General features: G+C 36.6%; 1 protein-coding gene across 1 annotated transcript in view; it reads right to left on the bottom strand.

Annotated features, from left to right (window-relative positions):
• LOC125237322 (IQ motif and SEC7 domain-containing protein 3) overlaps positions 1–24910 on the bottom strand; it is a 284222-nt gene that overhangs the window by 32115 nt on the left and 227197 nt on the right. Inside the window, exons 4-7 of the mRNA XM_048144312.1 lie at positions 20151–20329; positions 10360–10501; positions 8396–8485; positions 4537–4757 (exon numbers count right to left, since the gene is read on the bottom strand). Of these exons, the coding sequence (XP_048000269.1) occupies positions 4537–4757; positions 8396–8485; positions 10360–10501; positions 20151–20329 (632 nt within the window). The remainder of the gene's footprint in view (positions 1–4536; positions 4758–8395; positions 8486–10359; positions 10502–20150; positions 20330–24910) is intronic.

Genomic DNA, 24910 nt, shown 5'->3' with positions numbered 1-24910 from the left:
AAGCGCAGGTCGGTAAACCGCACGAAATTGGATTTTTCAGTTGATCCTGATGAAGAAACTGGGACAGAATCACTGCCTACCACAATCACCACCAACAGTATGGTTCCACCAGAATGCGTGACAAACAACATACCTAAGGAAGCCTCCAAGGTATCAAATGAAATAAAGATAAACTGTAATGGATTGAGTACAGCGCCTGCAAAAAACCGATTAGCAATATTGAGCAGTAACAACAAAAATTGCATTACTAGTATCATAGCACACAATGATATATTCAAAAACTTTAATTTCTGTCATTTTAAATATCTAAACGGCGGAATAAGAAATAGTTTGCAATATTTAAATAATAAATTATCAACGTTTACACATAGTGACTTTTGCATAATTTTTATAGATGAATATGACATTAAAGAGAATAATGATTACAAAGACTTGCTGAAATTTATTACAACAAATGTTAATCAAATTATCAACACTAATATAATAATAGTATGCCCTACTTACATATGTGGACGACCCATATATAATTACAAAGTTGAGAATTTTAATACTTTATTACGCAATGATGTCCAACTACATGAAAAACATTTCTCATTTGATTCAAATCTCGATTTAACGCTTGACATGTTCTCAAATAGAACTGGGCGTCTTAACAATCGTGGAATGAAGAATATACTCCAACATTTAGGTATATTCATGATAACTGAGGCGGAAAAGCTGAAGGTTGTACCTGTACCTTTATTGCCTACAAAATACATACAAAAGAAAATATCGGACTATTTGTTAATAAAACCGCCAAGAACTTCAACAACACCATGTGAACAACGATCACCATGCGAATCTATTGTGAGTCAGAATGCAGAAGTCAACGAGGTGCAAAGTCAAGAACATGAGCCAGAGTTTTTTCGTACAGACACATCAACATCCTGCACCAAAACATAGCCGGATTACTAAGCAAAGCGGACACACTATCGGTGCAACTAGAAGAGCTCTCCTCAGACAACAGACCTATTGACGTGTTGTGTATCACCGAACACTTCTTATTGGACGGCACAGAAGATCTCGTGACTCTACCTAATTTTAAACTTGCCGCATGTTACTCCCGAGACAAGAGGAGAGGTGGAGCCTGCATATTTGTAAAGTCAGAACATACATACAGAGAATTAGATATTGTAAAAAGTTTTTGTGTTAATTGTGCTATAGAATGCTGTGCCATAGAGTTACTATACCACAATATTATAATATTATGTGTTTACCGAACTCCGAATTCGAATATTAATCTCTTTTTTGACAAAATAGATATGCTACTTCATAAAATAACAGATAACCAGGACAAAAAAATTGTAATGTGTGGTGATTTTAATATCGACATTTTAAAGCAAAATAATAACTCATTTCAATTTGAGTATTTACTTTTAAGTCACAATCTGCACTTAGAAATAAGAGAGCCTACCAGATTATGTAGTCAAACATGTCTAGATAACTTTGGCCATAATATTAAAAGATGTAAGGGAGAAGTTGTAGAGCTCGGACTATCTGACCACACAGCACAGATACTAAAATGTCCTGTAAAAAAAACCTGTACTATAACAAAATGGAAATTAAGACAACGCGACTACAGTAAAGATAATTTAATACGTTTTAGTAAATGCCTCGAGAGACTATCCTTTTCTGAAACAATGAACAGCAGTGACCCTAATTCAGCCTATAACGCATTTATTCATGTATTTTCATGTTTGTATAAACTATGTTTTCCTTACAAAATAGTTAAGATTAGTGTATACCGGAAACCTAAGTGGATTACGCGCGGCATCAAAGTTTGCAGCAGAAAGAAGCGAGCGCTGTTATGGGAGTATAGACGCAATCCTACAACGATAAATAGAGCCGCGTTGAAATCATATAGTTATAGATTAAGGAAAATTATAAATCTTACACAGCGTTCTCTAAACAACGATTATATTGGACAAGCTACAAACAAATGTAAGGCAACGTGGCAAGTCATTAATAAAACGAAACAAAATTTCCCAAAAGAGCCTATAAGTAGAGTCATCAAAGACGGTATGGTAATTACTGAACCAAGAAAGATTGTCAATGCATTTAATGATTTTTTTGTCGATCAAACACAGTGTAATAGCCAAAATACAGCATATCAGAACAGAAATGTTAATTGTCCCCATTCCGTATATGTCAGACTAACTACTGCTGATAGTGTAATGAAAATTATATCGACATTGAAGAATACTAATGGTGTAGGTTACGATGAAATTAGTACCAAAGTAGTTAAATATGTGTCACATATTATTTCATACCCATTAAGTCACATACTAAATCTTAGCATTTCTCAAGGAGTCTATCCTGATGCACTTAAGATGACAATTGTAAAGCCACTATACAAAAAGGGTGATAAGACGAGCTTATCGAATTATAGACCTATTGCCCTTGCCACAGTCTTCTCAAAAATCTTTGAGAAAGTTATTCACGAAGCTATATACGGATTTCTCGAAAAACATAACCTATTTGCGTCAGAGCAAAAAGGCTTTCGCAAGCAAAAAACTATTAATATGGCCATATTTCATTTATTGCAGCCCATTATGACAAAAATGGATAAGGGCGAGCATGTATGTGCTACACATGCTGCTGTGTGTATGTGCTGGACATGACAAAGGCATTTGACTACGTTGATCACTCAATACTTCTCAAGAAGCTCAGTGCCTATGGTATTCGTGGCAATGTACTGAATCTCATGAAATCGTATTTAAGTGGTAGAGAGCAGTACACGGAGCTGTCGCAAATTTGTCTCAAGTCACAAATGCAAGTCTGTTACAGGTCTGACAAGCGAGATTTGGTGTGTGGGGTCCCGCAGGGAAGTGTATTAGGTCCGCTTTTATTCTTGCTGTATATTAATGACCTTCCTCGTCACATTAACTATCCAATGGTTCTTTACGCTGACGACAGCACAGTAGTAATTGATCTCAAAGAGGATAAGGACTATGAATATGAAATTAATCACACTTTATGTAATATCATTGAATGGCTTAAGAACAATAATTTAATGATAAATTTAAGCAAAACAAAAATAATGCATTTTCATCAAAGAAAAGTTTTAAGACCTTTTGATTGTAATTATGAAGGAACGATTATAGAGTCTGTAAACAACACAAATTTTTTGGGAGTACGGATTGACAATCACTTGAATTGGGCAGCACATACGGAGACAGTTTGTAAAAAATTAAATAAATATGCTTTCGTTCTATACAAACTCTCGAAGCAAGTTAGCACGGAAGCTGTGCTTATGGCTTATCACAGTTTCGTTGGCTCTACCTTACGATATGGGCTCATTTACTGGGGTAACTCGGTCAACAGAGAAGCCGTCTTTATAGCGCAGAAGAAATGTGTGAAAGCAATTCGAGGGCTTCACTTAACAGATAGCTGTGTGCCACATTTTAAAGAATTAAATATTTTGACTTTTCCGTGCCTATACATTTTTGAAATTATGATGTTTATTAAAACAAACCCAACACTATTCAGGACGGTTTCCGAGGTATTTACTAGAGATTCCAGGTACCCTCAGAATCTATTTCCTGTTTTCGCAAAAACTGCCTTAATGCGCAAAAGTGTATTCTGCTTAGCTAGTAAGATTTATAACAAATTCCCTGTTAGTTTTAGAATGTTACCCTTAAATGAATTTAAACGTAAACTATTGACATTTTTAATTGATAATTGTTTTTATTCTATTTCTGAATTTTTGCTACATAATTTTTAATGCTCACGGCCTGATATGAATCTCAATATTAATTATATTATAACTAATTATTACTCAATTTCCCAATTTATGTTGAATATAGTTACGTAAAATCAATTTCGCATGTTAGTATGTAAGGACATAATGAAGTTTTTGTACGCCATCAGGCAGAGTATAGTGCTACATATATGATATTGTTTACCACCACTGTAATCAGTTTGACATATACTTACAAATAAAACACTTTGGACTTTGGACTTTGGACTTTATATTTTACAGATTTTTGATTACGCCTACTTCATTTTTTTGTCACATTCTAAAGAATAGTGATGTGACCGTTGGACACAGTTGCGCTAAGTTTTCTTTTATACCTTTTGGTATGGAACCCTAAGTTACAGTGGTTAGTGGTAGAGGCCGGATTTGAACCGGAGTTTTCGTTTTACGCAACTTATGCCCTTACTTGCCATTCACTTGATGATAGTCCTTCCACTGCCAGTATTGCTTTCTCTTGGGCGTGGCTTTCTCGGTAACCTTTGCCACCTGGTGATGCTAATGCCGTCTTCTACAGTCACGGAAATCGCCGTACCTTCTGTCTAATGTTTATAACCCTTACCATTGACTAGTTGACCATGATCCGGTCCGTCCTGTATTCTCCGACCCGTGGAATCAACAGCCTTCGGCATCGCTGTGATGGCACTGAACTTCTTCAAGAGCTGCCGCCTCCTGACCACTCTCTGTATGGTCACAGTCACAGAAACCGCCGTATCTACTGACTGATATTAGTAAACCCTTACCATTGACTAGTTGACCATGATCTGGCCCGTCCTGCATCCTCCTGGCCGTGGAATCAGCAGCCTTCGCCATCGCCGTGATGGCACTGAACTTCTTCAAGAGCTGCCGTCTCCTGAAGGCTCTTTGTATGGTGACGGCGGCTCGCCGGGCGCGGAGACCGCCGTATCTTCTTTCTAATATTTCAACTTGCTTGTCGAGCAGGTCTTGTGACATTTCATAACGACTGCAACAGATAAAGAAGGTTGAAAGAAGTGGCGTGAGTTGTGGAAGCAGGTTGTGAGGTGGCATAGGTTGTATTCAGACATTGAGAGCAGATACGAACTGTTTTTTGTAACATCTTAAAACAGAGGCGTTTTGAAAGTACATCAGTACCATTGAGCGACGATGACCATCGCTGAATGATACTGAGGTACTTTATGGTAGGTAGTTTTAAAACGCCTCAATGCACCAATATGCAACGCATGTCAATACCTGCCTGGCCGCTACATTGCTCTTCTTTTGAAATACCTAGTTGTGCACTGTTAAATAGGGTTGAAGGGAAACCTCATTCTGTTTTCTTTTACCCCATATGATACTCGCATAGTAGACTTTGCCTTTATCTATCACATAGTCAAATGACAGATAAGGGCAGGTGCTTTATCTAGGTATTTTTATTATGAATTAAAAGACTTAGCTTACTTTTCTGCTGTAAATGTCTGAACAGTTTCTCAAGGATGTGTTTTGGAGTCACATGAAAACTAACATGTAAGTGAGGGGGCGTCCATTAATCGCGTCATACGTTTTTGGCTTATTTTAGACCCCCCCCTCCCCCATGGTGATCTTTGGTGATATTTCCAGGACCCCCTCCCCCCTGGCCAATATGACGTGTAATTTTTTGGCAACTTAAGTAGACTTTTTTCGAACCCACGAATCAACCAAATCTTGGCGCGAAATTCAAATTTTCTTAAGAATTAAACCTTCGGCCCCTCATTTTTAAGGTTCCGTACCTCACATAGGAAACCACTGAACCGATTAACTTGTTTGGCACACATATGTAAACTTGTGACCCAAAGATGGGCATGTAATTTAAATAAAATAAAAAAAACAACTATAAGGGCCACTTTTAAAAAAGTGGCCCCTATAGTTGTTTTTAGGGGTAAAAGTGAAAATTAAAAATCAAAGTTTTTTGAAATAGTTTTTTAGCGTGTTACATATCAAATGAAAGAACCCCACTTTTTTCTTGATTTGGAAATTTTTATGTGCTTTCCACTCAGAATCGCGAGCTATTTCAATCCTAATAGGAGAAAAAAGTGTCCCAACGTTTTTCCCTATTCCGTTACCATTTTTTCATACATTTTGTATGGCGGTAACGGAATGGAAGGTCTAAAACAATATGGAAATCTTGGGACATTTTTTCCTATCACGATCAAAGGACCTCGCGATTCTTAATATGAATCGCGTAAAAAAAACCCATGTTACAAAAAAGTGAAGTGGACAACTTTGAAAAAAATGGCCCTTATACGTATTTCAAAAATATATGTTTTTAATAATTTTCAGTCAAGTAATTTTCAAGTAATTTAAGAAAACAGGCAAAAACGACCATTCCCTTATCTCCGAAACTACTAAGCATAACATTTTCAAAAAAAATACCGGAGATAACCTTTAATGTATAGATTACAGGAAAACCTATTAAAAATATATAGTCAAGCCTAAATCGTACTTAAAAGAAAAAACACAAATTACGAATTTCACTCACTGTGGCTGCAAGGAGTTACCAAATCTTATGAAAGTGTTGAGTGCATTTGAATATTACATGTACATTCATTTTTGTTTCGTCTTTTTTATAAATTGTTCAAAATATCGATTATTTTCAAAAATGACTTAAGCGCCTCCAGAAGGCGCTCAAGCTTTTCTTGTGATGTAGTTCCTTACAACACGAGTCCAACTCACACTTGGCCGGTTTTTAAGTGTTATGGCTCGTCGATGATTCCGCCAACGTCAAGGTTTAGGAAGGCACGCGTTTTTAGGGTTCCGTAGTCAACTAGGAACCCTTATAGTTTCGCCATGTCTGTCTGTCCGTCCGTCCGTCCGTCCGTCCGTCCGTCCGTCCGTCCGTCCGTCCTTCCGTCCGTCCGTCCGCGGATAATCTCAGTAACCGTAAGTACTAGAAAGCTGAAATTTGGTACCAATATGTATATCAACCACGCCAACAAAGTGCAAAAATAAAAAATTGAAAAAAATGTTTTAATAGGGTACCCCCCCTACATGCAAAGTGGGGGCTGATATATTTTTTCATTCCAACTGTGATATATTGTTGGATAGGTATTTAAAAATGAATAAGGATTTACTACGATCGTTTTTTGATAATATTAATAGTTTCGGAAATAATCGCTCCTAAAGGGAAAAAAAGTGCGTCCCCCCCCCTCTAACTTTTGAACCATATGTTTAAAAAATATGAAAAAAATCACCAAAGTAGAACTTTGTAAAGACTTTCTAGGAAAATTGTTTTGAACTTGATAGGTTCAGTAGTTTTTGAGAAAAATACGAAAAACTACGGAACCCTACACTGAGCGTGGCCCGACACGCTCTTGGCCGGTTTTTGAAGACAGTTGGCCGGTGAGCTCTACATTTGTCAAATTTGCCGCCTTTTTTCAGTGCCATGATTAGGTTGACCGTCTATAACCGACTGTTCGTGTACACGTAATGAGGGCAAACTAAAAAAAATCTTTGAGAATTAAAAATAACCGACTGCACACAGCTCTTTTATTCTCACTTGATGGTTTCATCGGAAGATCAGCGCTGGAAGTCACCAGCAACACGCTAAGATGAGGCCATTTCGTGGCACTTCATTCATTTCTGTTTGTGTTGTAATGTGTAATTTTATTAATCTTGACTGTGTTCACGAATAAATTATATTATATTCTATTCTGTTCTCTTTACACTGCACAACGCAAGTTCTGACTGTAAAAGTTGATATAGAAATAGCTCAGAAATATGATTTTTTCCTTAAGTTTGTATAACAAAAAAAATACACGTGATATGTTCCTAACCCCCCCACCCCCCATGGTGATATTTAGTGATTTTTTCATGACCCCCTCCCCCCCCCCCCCCTATGCAGTATGACGTGATTAATGGACGCCCCCTGAGTTGATTCAAGCTTATGAATTTTTAGCTATATTTATATTTTAATTTAAAGTATACTTTGATGATTTCTGGCTTACTATGATCACATCACGAGATTTAGCTAACAGTTGGAAAGTAGAGATTTTTATATGCTGAATGAAATTCTAATAGACATGTTTGAAAGATTATTTTAAGTTTAAATATAAGAATATATTTGAAATTTTAGTAATATTGTTAGAGTTTAATATCATGCTCACAAAATTTTATTATTATAAGATTATAGTGTACTTAAACAAGATTCTTACAAGCGTTTTCCTTAGTTTGGTTAGATTTTAACATCATGCCTTAGTCATTTCAATACGATTCTTAAGTCAGTACAAACATATTACACATCAAATTTAGCACCAGCGTAGAGATTTCACACTCAGTTTATTTATATTTCCGGATTTAGGGCTAGTTGCATCAATCACAGTTAACAGTCAACGTCACACAGCAGAAGTCTATGAAAATTCCCATTCAAAAAATGTTGCGAACGCTGAATTCGGTGACAGACTGTGTGGTGCAATTGGTGCAACCGACCATTAGTGTTTAGTGAACTTTTTCTGATTGCACGAAAAGACTGATAGTAGGCAGGTAAGTTTTTCAGCAATGAATGCAGAATATGTTTGTACCAACTTAACCAGGTGTCATAGAGGATAGTAATGTTATCTAGGCGAGCCAAGGGTTCACAATACAGGCATTCCTTAGGTCGTGACATACCCTCTGGTCAATTTACCCCTTTTTTGGGATAAACTGGTATCTTTTTGCGTTATCCCTGTTGTCCCAATGATGGACACGTCTGTGCCACGCCTATGGAAGGAATTAAACATAAAGCATACACAAATTGTAAAGAAAAATAGCAATTGAAATAATATTTACATAAGAAACGTTAATGGAAGACCCAGTCACCATACATTTGTCTTAAATAAAGTTACAAAAGACGAAATCATTGACCTTCCTATAGACAATGGAAATCACGATAGCAAATAAAGACAATTCAGAGAAATGCGAATAACAAACATAATTCTCTTATATTGTTATAACTAGGTATGCGTACTTTGATGATCATTTCTAGATAATACCTCAGGTATGTTGTTTTATGAATACCTGTAGTATATAAATAAACGGTAGTCTTAAATTTTAACACGACTAATCACATACTAATCTGTTAAATTGATATCAAGATAGAGTGACGCCGTGTCCCGTCGCGTCTCATACTTCCATATCGATAATGTTTGACTTCGTATGCGTCGCATCGCCGTCGCGCGACCATCGCGCGACCGTCGCCCACACAAGCCACGGCGTTAGAATAAATGCTATTTTATTAAGCCCACTTGCACCAACCACTTAACTCAGGGTTAGTGGGCTGTCATCTGTCAAATTCCATGTAAAATAGTGGGTTAACCCTCCATTTTCGTTGGTGCAAGTGGCCCTTGGTGGGTTATTTCACCATAGTGACATTGACACTGACAATTCTGTGCCTATATCTGGTTTAATAAGGGCCACTTGCACCAACGAAAATGGAGGGTTAACCCACCATTTTATATGGAATTTGACAGATGACAGCCCACTAACCCCGAGTTAAATGTTTGGTTCAAGTGGGCCTAAGTAACACTGTTACTCAGCGTCAATATTTTCTTGTCGAGGCAATGAGAGCATCGGCGCTAGCGCGGGCTAAGCTGACTACATCAACCCTGTCTGGTGCTGGTAACATTAGACGCTAACGCTCAAAATACGTTAGTATGGCTCTAATATGAACACTATATCAGTCTTCTATATGCCTCTCTTAGCTAGATGCACCGTGAAATGCAGCAAGAACGCCTTTGGCAACAAGATAGCGTTAAGGCGCCAAGCAACGAACAAAGAGGCACTTAAGTTCAGCCCATTGCGATAGAACCCTGATGAAACTAGTGACGCAAAACGTTATATATGGAACAAATCTTTTATACTAGCAAATCTAGCTATGTAATTGAGTAGATTCGACGTTTAAAAACTCTGTTTTGACCACGATGCTTTACATAAAGTGAATGTCAAGTTAATGTTATATAGTGCTGGAAATGTCATTATGGGGGATGAATAATGATAAAATATTTCAGCATTTGCCGACGACAGTCCCATTCAGAGTGCATATCTCTTGATAACGGAGAAATGTTAGCATGTATTATTTGTAGTGTGCATTATGTTAAAGTGTAGTTGAGTAAGCTTATGAATTTAAAACGTATGACTGTTTCCCTCGAAGATATATGGTCTACCAAATATTTATTTACAACTAAGTACTACAATAATGGTCAAATAAGTTCAACAAGTAGACTTGTAAGTATCAATTTCAATCTTATTTTAATGTTGCTTAGGTTTTATATTTTTAAAGACTGCGCAAAACGTAGCTAGGAATAATTATAATTATGTATATGTAACGCGTTAGATTACAAGCTACATAATAAAGAGGTTATTTTACAGTTCCCAAAATTATAAATAACTGATTTTAAAGAGCGGTAAAGTACAGCAGAAAGGGACGACGATGACTTTAGTTTTTAATAAAATATCGCTTGCTTCACAAAGAATGTGTCAAGACGGCAGTCAACAACCAGATTAACGACGTTTTCGTCATTGGACGATGTTCAACCCCTTGTTTCTCAAGTGACCAGTAGAAGACAATGTACAAGAGTGACCAGTAGACCATGTACCTGTTGTGGACGGCATGGCCGAAGCCCTCTGGTGGCGCGGCGATGTACAGCGGCGGAGCTGGTTCGGCTGCGCCCGCGCACAGCCCGGCGCCGGTCGACGCGTTCGACGCGGACGAGCATGACGAGTTCGAGTGGTTTAAGGCTGAAACAAGTGAAGAATGGTTAAGAGGGAAAAATTATAAATAATATAAGTAGAAACACTACAAATTGTATAAACAACATAAGTAGTAGGATAGGTTTAGGTATTTTTGCTCCGTGTTGCCTAGTCAGGTAGTCTCAAGCGCCGCGACTGATGTGGTGCCCCCACACTGGCAGGTATATAACGTTATGGGAGCTGTGTGGGAGCACCATTAGACGGTAAAATAAGCGCTATCAACTTGTCATCTGTTGACAGCGCCATCAATGATTATTTTTAACCCCCGACGCAAAAATGACGGGGTGTTACAAGTTTGACGTGTCTGTCTGTCTGCCTGTTTGTCTATCTGTCTGTGTGTGTGTCTGTCTGTGGCATCGTAACTCCCGAACGGATGAACCGATTTAGATTCAATTTTTTTTGTCTGAAAGCTGAGTTAGGTGGGAGTGTTCTTAGCCATGTTTCATAAAAATCGGTCTACTATGTCGCGGTCGGGGTTTTTTTTTTCAAAATTTTAATTTTTACATACTGATCCGAATCCTAGATGGCTTACTTCAAGGATCGCATGTTCCCAGTCGATATAGATCATTAAGAGAGTTATATACAGTAGAACCCGCTTAAAACGATTCTGAGGGTCCCCAGCCAAAAAAGCGTATTATACGGGAAATCGTATTAAACGTGAAAAAATTGTGTTTTATCGTAAACTTTTTCTTGGAGCGACAATGCTTTTCTTCTTATTTTTGACATCACTGAACCAAAGATGGGACAAAGGATTCAGAAACTTAACACCGCAGCAGTGATAATGAGCGAAGTGTATTTAGGTAGGTACGAATTATCGCACTAACCGCTGAGTTAGGACGACAAATTAGAAATGTATTTTTACGGATGGCTGTGTTGTCGCCAGAATCGCGTAATTAGTACTCGTACAGTACAATTAGTTCCGATTTTTGTCACCCGCATAAATAAAGTTGTAAAGTAATGCAAGGTGGGTGGTTTTAGATGGTGTATTAAGCGGGGACGCGAGTCGTATTAACCGTGAAAAAATGTCTGAAAACAAGTCTCAAATTGTAGGGACCGGCGTAAAATGGCGTAATATGCGGGAAATCGTATTAAACGTGATCGTTTTAACCGGGTTCTACTGTAGTTCCCAATACCGCCGATAGGTGGCGGTATTATCAATTAATAGTAATAACGTCATGCTAATAATTAGGGTATGCAAAAACCGGTTAACTTAAAAAACCGGTTAATAACCGAGACTTTTCCTTCAAAACCGGTTAACCGGTTATTAACCGGTTTTGAGGATTTTTAGTAAATGGCCGTACTACGCAATAATTACCATTACCTTTAAGAATTCTGATGTTGATGATATCGTAGCAGGTATTACTTGCACGATGAAGATCATTTTAATCCAGTTTTTGGAAATTTGGTAAATGCGGAAATTGCTAAAAAAGGCTTCTGTGGTTTGAATGTGATTAGTCAGTTTTGCGTTTTCTAGGCATGTCGCGAAGGTCTACAGCTCCCAGAGCCCCTAGTAATACAAGCAATTGATGTAAGAAAACCAAGATCTCCATTTTACCTTTCTTTTAAAAAATATAGTTTGAAATATACGGTAGACTCCGGTTACAACGACGCTCAAGGGACCGCTGATATTACGTCGTACTAACCGGATGTCGTACAAAACGAATTTCATTTCTTTTAATTAAAAGTAATATCTACATCTCTATTACTAAAACATTTCAATCAATAGGTTTATTCACAGGGTATTATTATCATAGTATTAATACCTTATTTTATTGTGACTTGTTTAGTTAGAAAAGTCCTTTTTAGTATGCGTGCTTGCTCATCATTTGTAAGTAAAGCTAGTTTTCCCCTCACTAGCTCGGAAACACGTGTTTTGTCCTTTAATACCAGCGGGTAAAAACGCATTTTATCCACTAGTGGGTAAAGTAATTTGACCTTGAATAAAGTCAAATAAACTGCTTTAAAATTGATAAAAGTAGGTGAATCTAGTAATAAAGATGATTTACCACCTGTGGAACTACTAAAAGCAGTGATAAACGCATTTTTTGAGTTGTAGTTTCCTTGCTTATAGTGAGGGGAAAAGTTTTGTGTTACACTCGGGTGCAAATGTATTTTACTTCTCGTGTGTTAAATAACTCGCAAGTTCAGGATTCCTTTCACTTGCTCGTTTTTCAATTCCACACTCGGCGTTAAAATACAACTTTGCCCCCTTGTATAACAAATAACTATTATACGCAATCGAAAAATACAAATTGGGTTCTATTTATAGCTTATAGGTTATATTTATATTTATAGGTTATTTATTTATAGGTTATTATTAGCTTATAAGATTAGACCCGAGGCGAACAAATTGTTAAAATTTTAAAAGCAATACTCCAAAAAGTTACATGGCCACAATGTAATCTTGCTACTTGTTGTAGGCAAGACAGGGGGCCGTGCTCGGGTGGAAGTAGCTTTGTTTCCTCAATTTACTAGTAAAACTAAAAACTTTGTCGCTCGTCGTTGCAACCGGACTTGACCGTTGACGGACGGATTCTGTGTAAAATACTAACCGTATTATACTAACCGGACTCTACTGTATTGTATAAAATGTATAATTGAGCAGACTCGGGACTAATTTTAAAATAAAATCATTACAGATAATAATGTTGTCAATGAAAAGTAATGAATAAATCTTTATTGTTACAAAACATGAAATAATTACGTATTTATGAACCCTCCACCAGACACGAGGCAACAGGTGCCCTTCTCAGCATAACGCCTACATGAGAGACATGTTTCAAAAGCGATAGCGATCACACATTAAGTGGATTGGTAAATACGACATAAATGTTTGTTGCAGTCATGTCGCTGTGAACGTCTCTAGCAAATATACTTAATCAAAGTGTAATAGATATCGATGTGGAACGGAATTTTTAAAGCAGCTATCCTCACCGCCGATTCGTCTACATAAGGAGGTAAGCAGACTGCTGTAGGTATTCCAATCTGTTGTGTCTGTGACATAACTGAAGTCAATCTGTACTTCTGCCCGACTCCTATGAAACAAATAAATTGGTCACATTAGTCGAGTGCCCTCACACACTGTGATAGACTAAACAAAAAATGTAAGCGAGCTCACCGGAGACCTGCAGACTGCAGACCGAGGATCTCCACGGAGCACTCCCACCCTTAGCATGTTTCTGCCAGCTGGAAATAAACCAATTTATGGTTAAGAACATCTCCACGTTTCACGCCATAGAAATATCAAAAGCTCACAATAAAATCTACTTACTCAGACTGACAGAACGCACCACACAAAATACGGAACGCCACGGCAGCACGTGGCATGCCGGGCTCCAGGCCCTTATACGGCCGTCCGATCACTATCAAGAGGATCTCGTCACAAAAAGAACGCCGCACTGAATGATCTCGAATTTAAAGGACCCAAAACAAAAGCCGGGTGGCAAACGAATCAACAATAAAAATCTGTAATTTATTAAATGAAAATTACTCCAGTGTCTGTATCAGACCTTGAAGTAAACAAAACCCAACAAATATCATTCCAGAACAGCCTTAAAAAAACCTATGATAACATTTGTTATCATGTTTCTAAAATATTATATTTTCCAAAAATCAATACCTATTATACTTTATCAAAACAATATAAAGTTTTCCTGGAATGACAGCCAAAATACCTACAATTTCGAATAATACTTGTTGTATGGCAACCCTACAACAGATAAACATAAATGTGTGCATTTAAAGTGCAACAGATAATGCAGTGAACGAGAAGGAAGTGTTTCATTCAAAAATTAAATTTATCCAAAATATTTAATTACGAGTATCAAAAAATCTGCTACGTTACAATACCCCCCTTCCCGATTTAAGGTTCAACATAGGTGAACCGCTCGCTGTCCTCAGCGACTTTCATAAAAAAAACATAATCAGAAGGCAAGAAAACTAAACCTACCAAAAAAATATCAGAATCAAAAAAACCTGACGCAAGTTCGAGACTGCAAAATCTCAAAAAAAATATCACCCAAAATCTACAAAATTATACCAAAAGGTATTTAAAAACAAGCAAAACTACTGTTTGACCACAAAAAAAATATTTAAAAAAAATCTCGAACCCGCGTCAACCCTCGGAGGGTGAAAAAAACTATGCGGCCAACTGCGCTGCATATAGAAAAAAAACCTCCGCTAATTACCAAAACAGTAACCAAACCGTTGGCCTTCTCAGTGCAACTTGCAATGAAGCTTGTTGTGCTGAGAAAACCAAAAAACCAACCGCCAGGACCGATGTTCAGCATTCCCAAAAAAAAAAACTCAGCTAGACCGGGCGAAACCAAAGTTATAGTCTTCCGACTATAAACTTCCAAAACCAAACCAAAATCATTGTTACAGCCCTACAGGTTGACGACACCTGCTTGTCTCAACCCTTCAGGTGAACAAACTAAAAAAATTAGTTACCAAAAAATCTATGTATGGTTGAATTGGCCACACCAATCTGTGCCAACTCTCCCTCAAAATACCAAAAAAAAATTAAATACGTTGACGACGAGACCCCAAAATCTAAAAAAAAATTCAAAGTTGCACTCAACCCCCAACAGTAGGTGAGGTTCTCACCTAACCCTGGCAAAAAAATAAATCAAAACCAAAACCATACCTACAACCATTTGGCTGAAGCTAAACAAAAAAATACAAAACAATTGCATGTCTGTAGTAAGCTAAACAAAACATTACCCATCTTCCTACGAAGTCGGGTAACGACGTGGCAACAAAACTACGTGTGTCGTTCCAACGCCGAAAAATGGCCGTTGGACCCGCCAGCACGATAATCACAAAAAGGTACCACCAAATCGGTGTACCGCGGTCGATATGGCCCAAAAAAATGAGAGCCCGAAACAAAAAAACAGCCCCTGAAAATGGGTGACTGCTGGCTCTCCACACCAAACCGACCAAACTGCGTAGCCACAAATACGCAAAAATGCACAAAACCGTGCTCGGATGTGGTAAGCACCCGATACCCACCTACTACAGAACACCCAATTTGGCCATGTTAAGGACCGCTCAAACCTAAAAGTGAGCCAAGTTGTGTCGCCCCTAACATACATCACGCATATAAAGTATCCATACATCATATCTTCCGTGTTTACCATACCTCACGCATTCATATCTTCCATGCCTCTCTCATACCAAAAAAAATCGTAGTGGAAGCAGTCACATTCTGTCCACCACTTTCCGAACATGAGTCGTGATTGGATATTCTACCATTAATATCCAACACTCTTCACGAACAACCGCGAAAACTAAACGTAATTGAGTAGGGGAGGGCGTTAACCTCATTAAAAAAACCTACCAAAAACTTATGTTCACAACCATAACATGCCATAACAAAAAACCGAAATAACCAAAATGAGAAGATTGAAATTGCCTATCCAATCTATCACCCAAAAAAAACCGAAATACTTTACTCCTACGAGTTTACGTTACAAAAAAAATAATTCAAAAAAAATATATTTTGAAAAACCTAGAGTTGAGTGCCAAAAAAATCCAAATTACTGTATTGAATTTAAATTATTACAATACTAAAAAACCGAAAAGAATTCTGCAATTACTAATAAAATTGTTACAATTTGTTGCACAATCTGAGTCACAACCAAAATATATGCGCGTTTCCGAACGCACCCTAAAAAAACTTGTCTGTCAAGTGTCAACCAAAATAAATTTGAAAAACTACCGTGCTACGGTGCTAAATGAGCTAAAAAAATTAAATATCATAGCACTTCGTTCCGAAAATAGACTAAAATACTTTAAAATATGCAAGGAAACATTTGTTGTTGCAACCGAAATGAAATTCAACGAAAATCTAAATAAAAAGGCAACAATTTTTATGTTGATCAACAACACGAAACAAAGTGAAACAAAACTACAAAAAATTCAGGTAAGTACTAAAAAATGAGCAAAGGAGGCATACTTTACGCTATGGCTCCTGTCTCACAACAAAATAAACGCTAAATGTTGTTGCAAAATAACAAAATAACCAAACTAACCTGTATTGCATACTTCTAAATTAAAATGAAATTGTTACAGATTTCTACTAAATGCTGAATTTGGATACGTAAACCACGAAACAAAACCAAACAAAGGATCCAGCCATGCCCACAACTGGACACCGGATCACAGGAAATGTATAAAATTGAAAATTCATCATGTAAACTGTTATTGGAAATAAAAGCGCAAACACGAGAAGAATATCTTCATTTTTAAATTAAAATGACATCTCAAAAGAAGCTTGCCGGACACTGCTGCCAGCTATCCCGAAGAACTGTGAAAAACAAAATAGTGGTGTCGCTTTCACCACATCACAACCTATGAAGAACAGCGATTTACTATAAACTTTATTAACTAATAAGCTGTGAAATTATGTGCTGTGATCTCTAATAAAATATACTGTGTTGAAAATTCTGGTGTTTGAAAGTGAAAAATTAAAAGTATACTAACAAATACCGTTGTTTTCCTTAATAAAACTTAATCCCGTAATAAACTATCATGTTAACTAGCTTAATCCATCAAAACAATTTCATTGCAGTGTAAAATAGTCAAAAGTAACAAATACTAAAAAAAAATCATTACTAAAATTGCAGTTCCAATAAACAGTTGGTCAAAATTATAAAACTAAAAAGTTACCGAACAAAATTCAAACAAATATCTATTTCATAAAATATTTTCTAAATGAAATGTTGACTACACACTTTTTTTCCAAAAAGAAATACTAAAATGCTAAAGCATACGAAAAACCAGACTAAATAAGTCCAAAATAGTATCCAAAATTATTCAAAACAAACATGTGCTTTGATATTAGTTAAGTCAGCAAAATTTGTTAACCTCAAAATGTATCACACAAAATGTAACTCTTTTTCTAAAAATTATATGTCAAATGAACATAAAATAAAAACACCAAATGTATGCTAATACCAAAACATACAATGCAACAAACATTTAACTTCAAAATAGTTACTAAAAGTTTCACAAAAGGTGAGACACAAAAAAAATTAAAGTAATTTCTGGTGCATAACAAAATCCCAGACTTATCCTTCAGCAAGTTATTACTAAAAATCAAAATTTCCCAGGGCGCCAGTGTAACGGAGGTGTATTTGGTGGGGGGTAAATAAAATGGAATGGAAACCTCCGGCTAGTTCAAAGTAAATACACCCACGTTAGCACAAAATTTATAATAAAACAAAAGCTAAATGGTGTCTCTATACTTGCTGGAGGAAAGCTAGAGGAGAAACAAATTAAACAATATAACATTTTATAGATTTATTAATTATAAAAAAATTCTTGCCTTACAGAAAGGTTTCATTTAAAGTTGCATTATACTAAATTCGACACCATATAAAATATGAACTACGCTCAGTGGTAAAGCTGGGCCGCTTTAAGAGGGTCCAGGAAAAGGTTTCTTACAACCATTTATTCTACAAAACTAAATATGAATTGAATATGAAGGTTACATTTATTATTCTCCACTACCTAGGTTGTCTGGAAGAGATCGCTCTTTAGCGATAAGACCGCCTCTTGTTTTACCTCTTAAGTTGTTGTTTATACTTGCTATGTTGTTTCGTGTATTGAGGTGTGCAATAAAGAGTATTTGTATTGTATTGTATTGTATGAATTTACCTAAAGTTATGCACCAGAATTCTCAAAATAAATGAAATCAGAAATTACTTTACACCGAAATTAAAACCTGAATTACACAGCACTACCGGCAGGAAACGGGCAGGAGACACACCTTGTCAGGGATGAGCCGGCTGCTCCTCGGACTCCGGTGCTGACGCCCCCTCGCCACGTGTACAGGGCTGACCCTTCCATACGAAAACAAGGTCCAAAGGCACCTTGCGCCAGTAACGCCAAAGAAAGTTTCCTTGCAAATCAAAATTGTTAAAAGCTTTTTTACTTCTTTAATTCTTTACTTCTGTACTTCTGCCCGACTCCTATGAAACAAATAAATTGGTCACATTAGTCGAGTGCCCTCACACACTGTGATAGACTAAACAAAAAATGTAAGCGAGCTCACCGGAGACCTGCAGACTGCAGACCGAGGATCTCCACGGAGCACTCCCACCCTTAGCATGTTTCTGCCAGCTGGAAATAAACCAATTTATGGTTAAGAACATCTCCACGTTTCACGCCATAGAAATATCAAAAGCTCACAATAAAATCTACTTACTCAGACTGACAGAACGCACCACACAAAATACGGAACGCCACGGCAGCACGTGGCATGCCGGGCTCCAGGCCCTTATACGGCCGTCCGATCACTATCAAGAGGATCTCGTCACAAAAAGAACGCCGCACTGAATGATCTCGAATTTAAAGGACCCAAAACAAAAGCCGGGTGGCAAACGAATCAACAATAAAAATCTGTAATTTATTAAATGAAAATTACTCCAGTGTCTGTATCAGACCTTGAAGTAAACAAAACCCAACAAATGTCATTCCAGAACAGCCTTAAAAAACCTATGATAACATTTGTTATCATGAGTCAATGACAGCCAAAATAACACTAATTTGTAGTCACAAATTTGATGTATGCAATATCTAGTAATTCCGTAAACAACATCAAATCGAATCTCGTAATATCAGGTTTGAAAAAGTAAAACTAAAAATACAGATACAAATTTCCAATAACGAATTCAAACATTAAATTGAACAATCACTCGGCTCGTGCAATATTTCGATGACTCTCGATATTGAGAGACCGTTGACACCAAGTGCCAAACAATTTTAAAGCAAATAGCACTGTGTGGAAATTTAAATGAAGCGATATCGTTTAATTAAAACTGTTATCGATACTCGTGTTGAGGCGTAGATTTTGTTTTCAAGGTTTTTTAGGTGTGCATTATGTCATACTCATACTCGTTTGAATACACAGTTGAGTCAAATGTATACTTAATTCTGCAAAGTACTTCTTTATATACCCACTAGCTTTTTCCCGCGGCTTCGCTCGCGTTAGAAAGAGACAAAAAGTAGCCTATGACACCTCCATCTTTTCAACTATGTGCACTTAAAAAAATCACGTCAATTCGTCGCTCCGTTTTGCCGTGAAAGACGGACAAACAAAAAGACACACACACTTTCCCATTTATAATATTAGTATGAAATATCTGTTAAACCTCTTGATTAAAACAACTAAGTAAAATCTTAACAACAACTAAACTCGTAAGACAGTTATAGTGATCCTCAACTTGAGCTCGGAAGCTCGGGCGGTCCCTGAGGACTAGACCCTTAAACTTGATTGCAAGTTGTGGCCGAAATAAAATAGTTGAGTTGTTAAAATTGTATCCTTTCCGTTATAACATTTTACTTGAATTTACCTGTAAAGGAAATTTCACCTGTATGCAGAATAGTGGAACATATGCTCCAGGTGGCATAGGATCTCTTAGGAGAAGTTCGAACCTGAAGAAATCGTCTGATAGCAGTTTTCACCATGCCATCCATGGCGCATGAATGTTCTGAAGGAGACAATCATTCAGACTGCTGGACGGAGTAACACAGTCCAGAGACGGTGTTGTGGACAGCCTCTTGATCCTCTTGCCGAACCATTGCTGAAGATTGTAAATGAAGAAAAGGATAGAAGACGAGAGGTGAATCTTACCAGGCATGGGCCTGTGTACAGCCGTGACGTATCTATTGCCCTCCATATAGCCCCGGTCGGGCTCTGCGTGATGCCCATGGTGCCCGCTGTGGATGGAGTGCTGGTGGGAGTAGAACCCGTCCGGTGGATGGAGAGCCACGCTGCCGCTGACTTCCTCCTCGTCCACTTTCTGGGAGAAGCTGAGGACAAAAGAGAGGACACTGTTAGTTTTGATTGTTAGCGTCAACAACCAGTGTTCTTAACACAACACATGGTAGATTCATAAACAAGTTGAGGTACTTAATTAACAGGTCACAAACGAATGGCTTATTACTGGCAATATTGGAGTTGCTACCATCCATATACAATTATACAGCAGTAAAATCTTATCACCAATACATTCGCAGCGGTGCACTGACTTCCCAAATAATATGATTATGTGTAATATCAGGCAGGAACATATTTACCTCTGTTACCTACTTCTCCGAAGGGTCAAGAGTTCAAAACTATTTTTATCATATAGTCATTGGCCATATTCAGATTTCCTAAAGTAAAAGCTTGTTTTGTAATGTAATCCCACGGTTTTTCTATTTATACTTATTTAGGTAAAAGGCACAGGAGGCCAAGTTACGGTCAGCTAAGCGGCTAATGCATATGCACTTCGAGTTGCAAGATCGTAAACGCGTTGAGACTACTGAATATCAAAACATAATCTCTTTAGAAACAGGGCCATAGGATAAAGTTACATGATTATTAATTCAAATGAAGCACATGTACGCAGAATTAATTAAAAGTACACACGAGATAGACAAATTGAAAATTAACTAACAATTCTGCTGATTTTACTCTTTAATTATGTAAATTTTACAAATTCGCAATGCAATCAACCATGAAATTTTGTTGAAAATTTCCATAATGATGAAGTATAATTGAAATTTGAAATGTTCAACATCATAGTGATAATGAAGTTTTTACGTCAATCTTAAATAAGTCGCGAGTTTTGTTGCAATATTATAATGTTCTTAAGTTATTTAAAACCGAGATGTAGGTAACAATACATATGCATAAATATTTTAGCGAATATAATATATAAAATGTCCTCGTCTGGTATTCAATAAATATTTCTAGCAAAATCATGTCCCCGGTCATATGCCGAGAATTTAAGCATCCTCCTGCGTACAGAAATTTTATGAAGAGTTTCGTAAGCCCCTAGTCACTTTCAAGCGTTCTTAAAGCGTTTTCTTTTTCATTATCTTAATTAAATGTTTGCCCAGTAAAGGGAATTCTGGGACGCTTTTGTAAGAAACAAACAAATGCTTTTCCTAATTTTAACTCGCCGTTCCTGTCGCTCGCATTTGATCTGATATAACAACATACATACATACATAAACATAAAATCACGCCTGTATCCCATAAAGGGGTAGGCAGAGCACGAACTACTCAAGTTTCAGTGCCACTCTTGGCAAAAAGGGGTTGAAATAAAACGAAATTGTGACATTGCAGTGACAGGTTGCCACACCACTCGCCTAGAGATGGGCGGCGGGAAAATACCCGGGGTAGATATCGGGTATTTACCGGGTATTTACCCAATCTACCCGATATTTACCTTTTCTACCCTAATGGGTGGGTATAAATAAATATTGTAATAAAATGGGTCATAAATTGAATTTAATCGTGAAAAAATGTTTTCTTGGTATTGTATAATATATTTATATTTTATTAATATAGTTCTATAAACATATATCGAAGTATTCGTATTGAATAAGGAATTTGTTAAATATCATTGACATGCTTGTGTGTTTGTTACCAACGGCTGAACCGATGGGGATGAAATTTTGTGTGCTTATTATATAGTTCCTCTCAAGTAACAATTTCTGGTCCTATAGTGGTCGAGGACACCAAATTAAATCACACTAAATGGTCCTATAAATAGTCTATATTGGTACTGTAGAGCCGATTTGGCGCAATTATGCAGCCATTTAGTGATATAATAGGCCTATAGCAGTATCATCCGTAAAGTTTAAGGTCTATAATGGTGATGTAATGATGACTATTGTGCTAATTTGTTGACATAGAGGACACAGTAACGCTATTATAGTATCAATTTTCATTTCATTTCATTTTAATGCGAAATTTCTAAAATAATTTAATGTGTGTAATATTTAACAAAAACTGTTCTAAACAAGGAACTTAATAAAAAGTGGCATGTGAACTTGTGAAGTTTAGTGTCAATTAACATCATTTGGATTTCGTATACTTCCATCATTACCGCAAAAAGGTATGCGATGGAAATTTTACCGTTAAAAGAATATTAGTTTAATGGAGTATTTTAAATGCGCCCTCGATTTATACATGTTTTGAATAAAATAAATAAATATAATTTAATACAATAAAATGATTGGCACCATAGTTTCTACTATGGATCCAAGAAGTAAAACATACGCTTTTATAGTTCGACTATATCACTTATCATACGCATTCACTGCCATAAGCCCGCCATCGTGGATTCAATTAGGGTTGCATGAGAATTTAACTATGATCCAGTTTAACTTATAAGTTCTTTATATAGAAAACAATACTTGTTTTCAATGTTTTACTATAGAAAGATCTTTTAAACAGTATTAATAAATGTTGTTTTCTTTTTAGTATGACAAATCTAAACTACAATTGGTCGCTATGTGTATTTTTAAAGCTAATTTCTAGAAAAACACTGTACGGAACCAGATACCGCATCTTTGGCCTGATTTCATAATTACGATGTATAAACACCATAAAACAGCCTTTTAAGGTCAAAATTATCATTTAAAAGTAATCGTTTTCTACTCTTATATATCTGATTTGGTTTATAAAACATATAGTAAACTCAGCTATAACGCTATTGTGTTTTAAAAGAGATACCGAAACCATTATTCAACAGGTCTGTGATATAAAAGAGTATTTGTGGCGTATACGGCGATGAGATATAAAAGGCATTGGAAAACGACTATAACCTTTTCAAAGCTAATGAAATAAAACTATGGAAACGGATTAAATCGCGTATAATGAATTTAAAATACATGCCATTTTAAATTCATTATACGCGATTTAATCCATTTCCATAGTTTTATTTCATGAGTAACTATCGCGGTAACCTTTTCAAAGCTATATAAACGTATCCTGAAAACTTCATTATACAGCAAAATAGCTCTATAATGGTATTCATATCACTACTACAGTGTTAAATACTATAGCAGTGTTTTCCAAAGCCACTATATCCCAAAATAGTGGTATAGTTAAGTTTTAAATCTGTTAAAACACAACTACTAAAAATACTATAAGCGGCTTGTTGGGAACCTTAATAGCGCAAATTGATAGCATAACAGTGATTCCTAACACTATTATACAATAATATTGTTCTTTAGTAGGTTATTTGATCCTGTTAATACCAGGCCTATAATAGCGGCTCTATAAAATGGTGATATAAACGTTTACATCACTTCCTAATAACACCTTTTAGCTGTATAATTCAACAACTATAGCGGCTTGTCGGGAACCTTAGTAGCGCAAATTGATTGCATAACAGTGATTTCAAACACCATTATACAGTAATATTGTTCTATAATAGTCATATTTGATCCTGTTATAGACCAGGCCTATAGAGGCTCTATAAAGTGGTGATATAAACGTTTACATCACTTCCTAATAACACCTTTTAGTTGTATAACTCAACAACTATAGCGGCTTGTCGGGAACCTTAATAGCGCAAATTGATTGCATAGCAGTGATTCCTAACACTATTATACAATAATATAGACCTAATAGTAGTCATATTTGATCCTGTTTATAGACCAGGCCTATAGGGGCTCTATAAAATGGTGATATAAACGTTTACATCACTTCCTAATAACACCTTTTAGCGGTATAAGCTTATAGAGCTAAAAGGTGTTACTGGAGGCTTTTATACGACAGGCGGTCACGCCGAAAACCTTTATACGACATCTATAGTAGCTTTTAGCGTCGAAAACAAAAATTATAACACTAAAATGTTACTTGGCGTACGTTTGTTTGGTAAAGCCTACTATCTAGCCGAAGTCACATAGAAGGCATTATTACAGTCCGAATTCAAAGCAAGTGTTAATTAAAATCACACATGGACGTGGCGCTTGTTTAGCTAAATACAAATTAAAGTATAAGTATCCCATAAATAAAAATAAAAAAAAGTAACTGACCCGTCAAGTGACTTATTGCACCCTTTCAATACGGATGCACCTACCTGGTGTTTTGCAAAGCTGTGACCTTATTGGCTAATGAATTTGCATTTGTCTGTCCACCGTGTTTAAGTTACGTAAGTTATTTGAATACTTAGTGGGCCTAAAACATCTGGGGAATACAACTTTTTAATTGAATGTGGTAAATTACACATGATATATTGGCATATTTGGAATTTCTGTTAATATTTTAATATTAGTTAGTCAAATATGTATATTCATTTTAGTAGAAAAATATATTTCAGTCATGTAAATTAAGAATAATCTTTAATTTCATAGATTATTTTTTATACCCGCTCATTTGGGTAGATACGGGTAAATACCGGGTAGATTGGGTAGATATGGGTATTTTCCCGGTATTTACCCGTCAGCGCCCATCTCTACACTCGCCTACGCCACAATTCAACCTATATCCCACAGTCGACTTCTACGACACCCACGGGAAGAAAGGGGGTGGTGAAATTCTTAACCCGTCACCACACGGGCAACCCGTCACCACACGGGAAACCTCATTAGTTAAGTAGATTTCGTGGT

Source organism: Leguminivora glycinivorella, chromosome 21 (genome assembly GCF_023078275.1).
Source record: "Leguminivora glycinivorella isolate SPB_JAAS2020 chromosome 21, LegGlyc_1.1, whole genome shotgun sequence".
Taxonomy (NCBI): Eukaryota; Metazoa; Arthropoda; class Insecta; order Lepidoptera; family Tortricidae; genus Leguminivora; species Leguminivora glycinivorella.
Note: the sequence above shows the minus strand (reverse complement) of the source record. Positions and strands in the feature narration are given on the sequence as shown.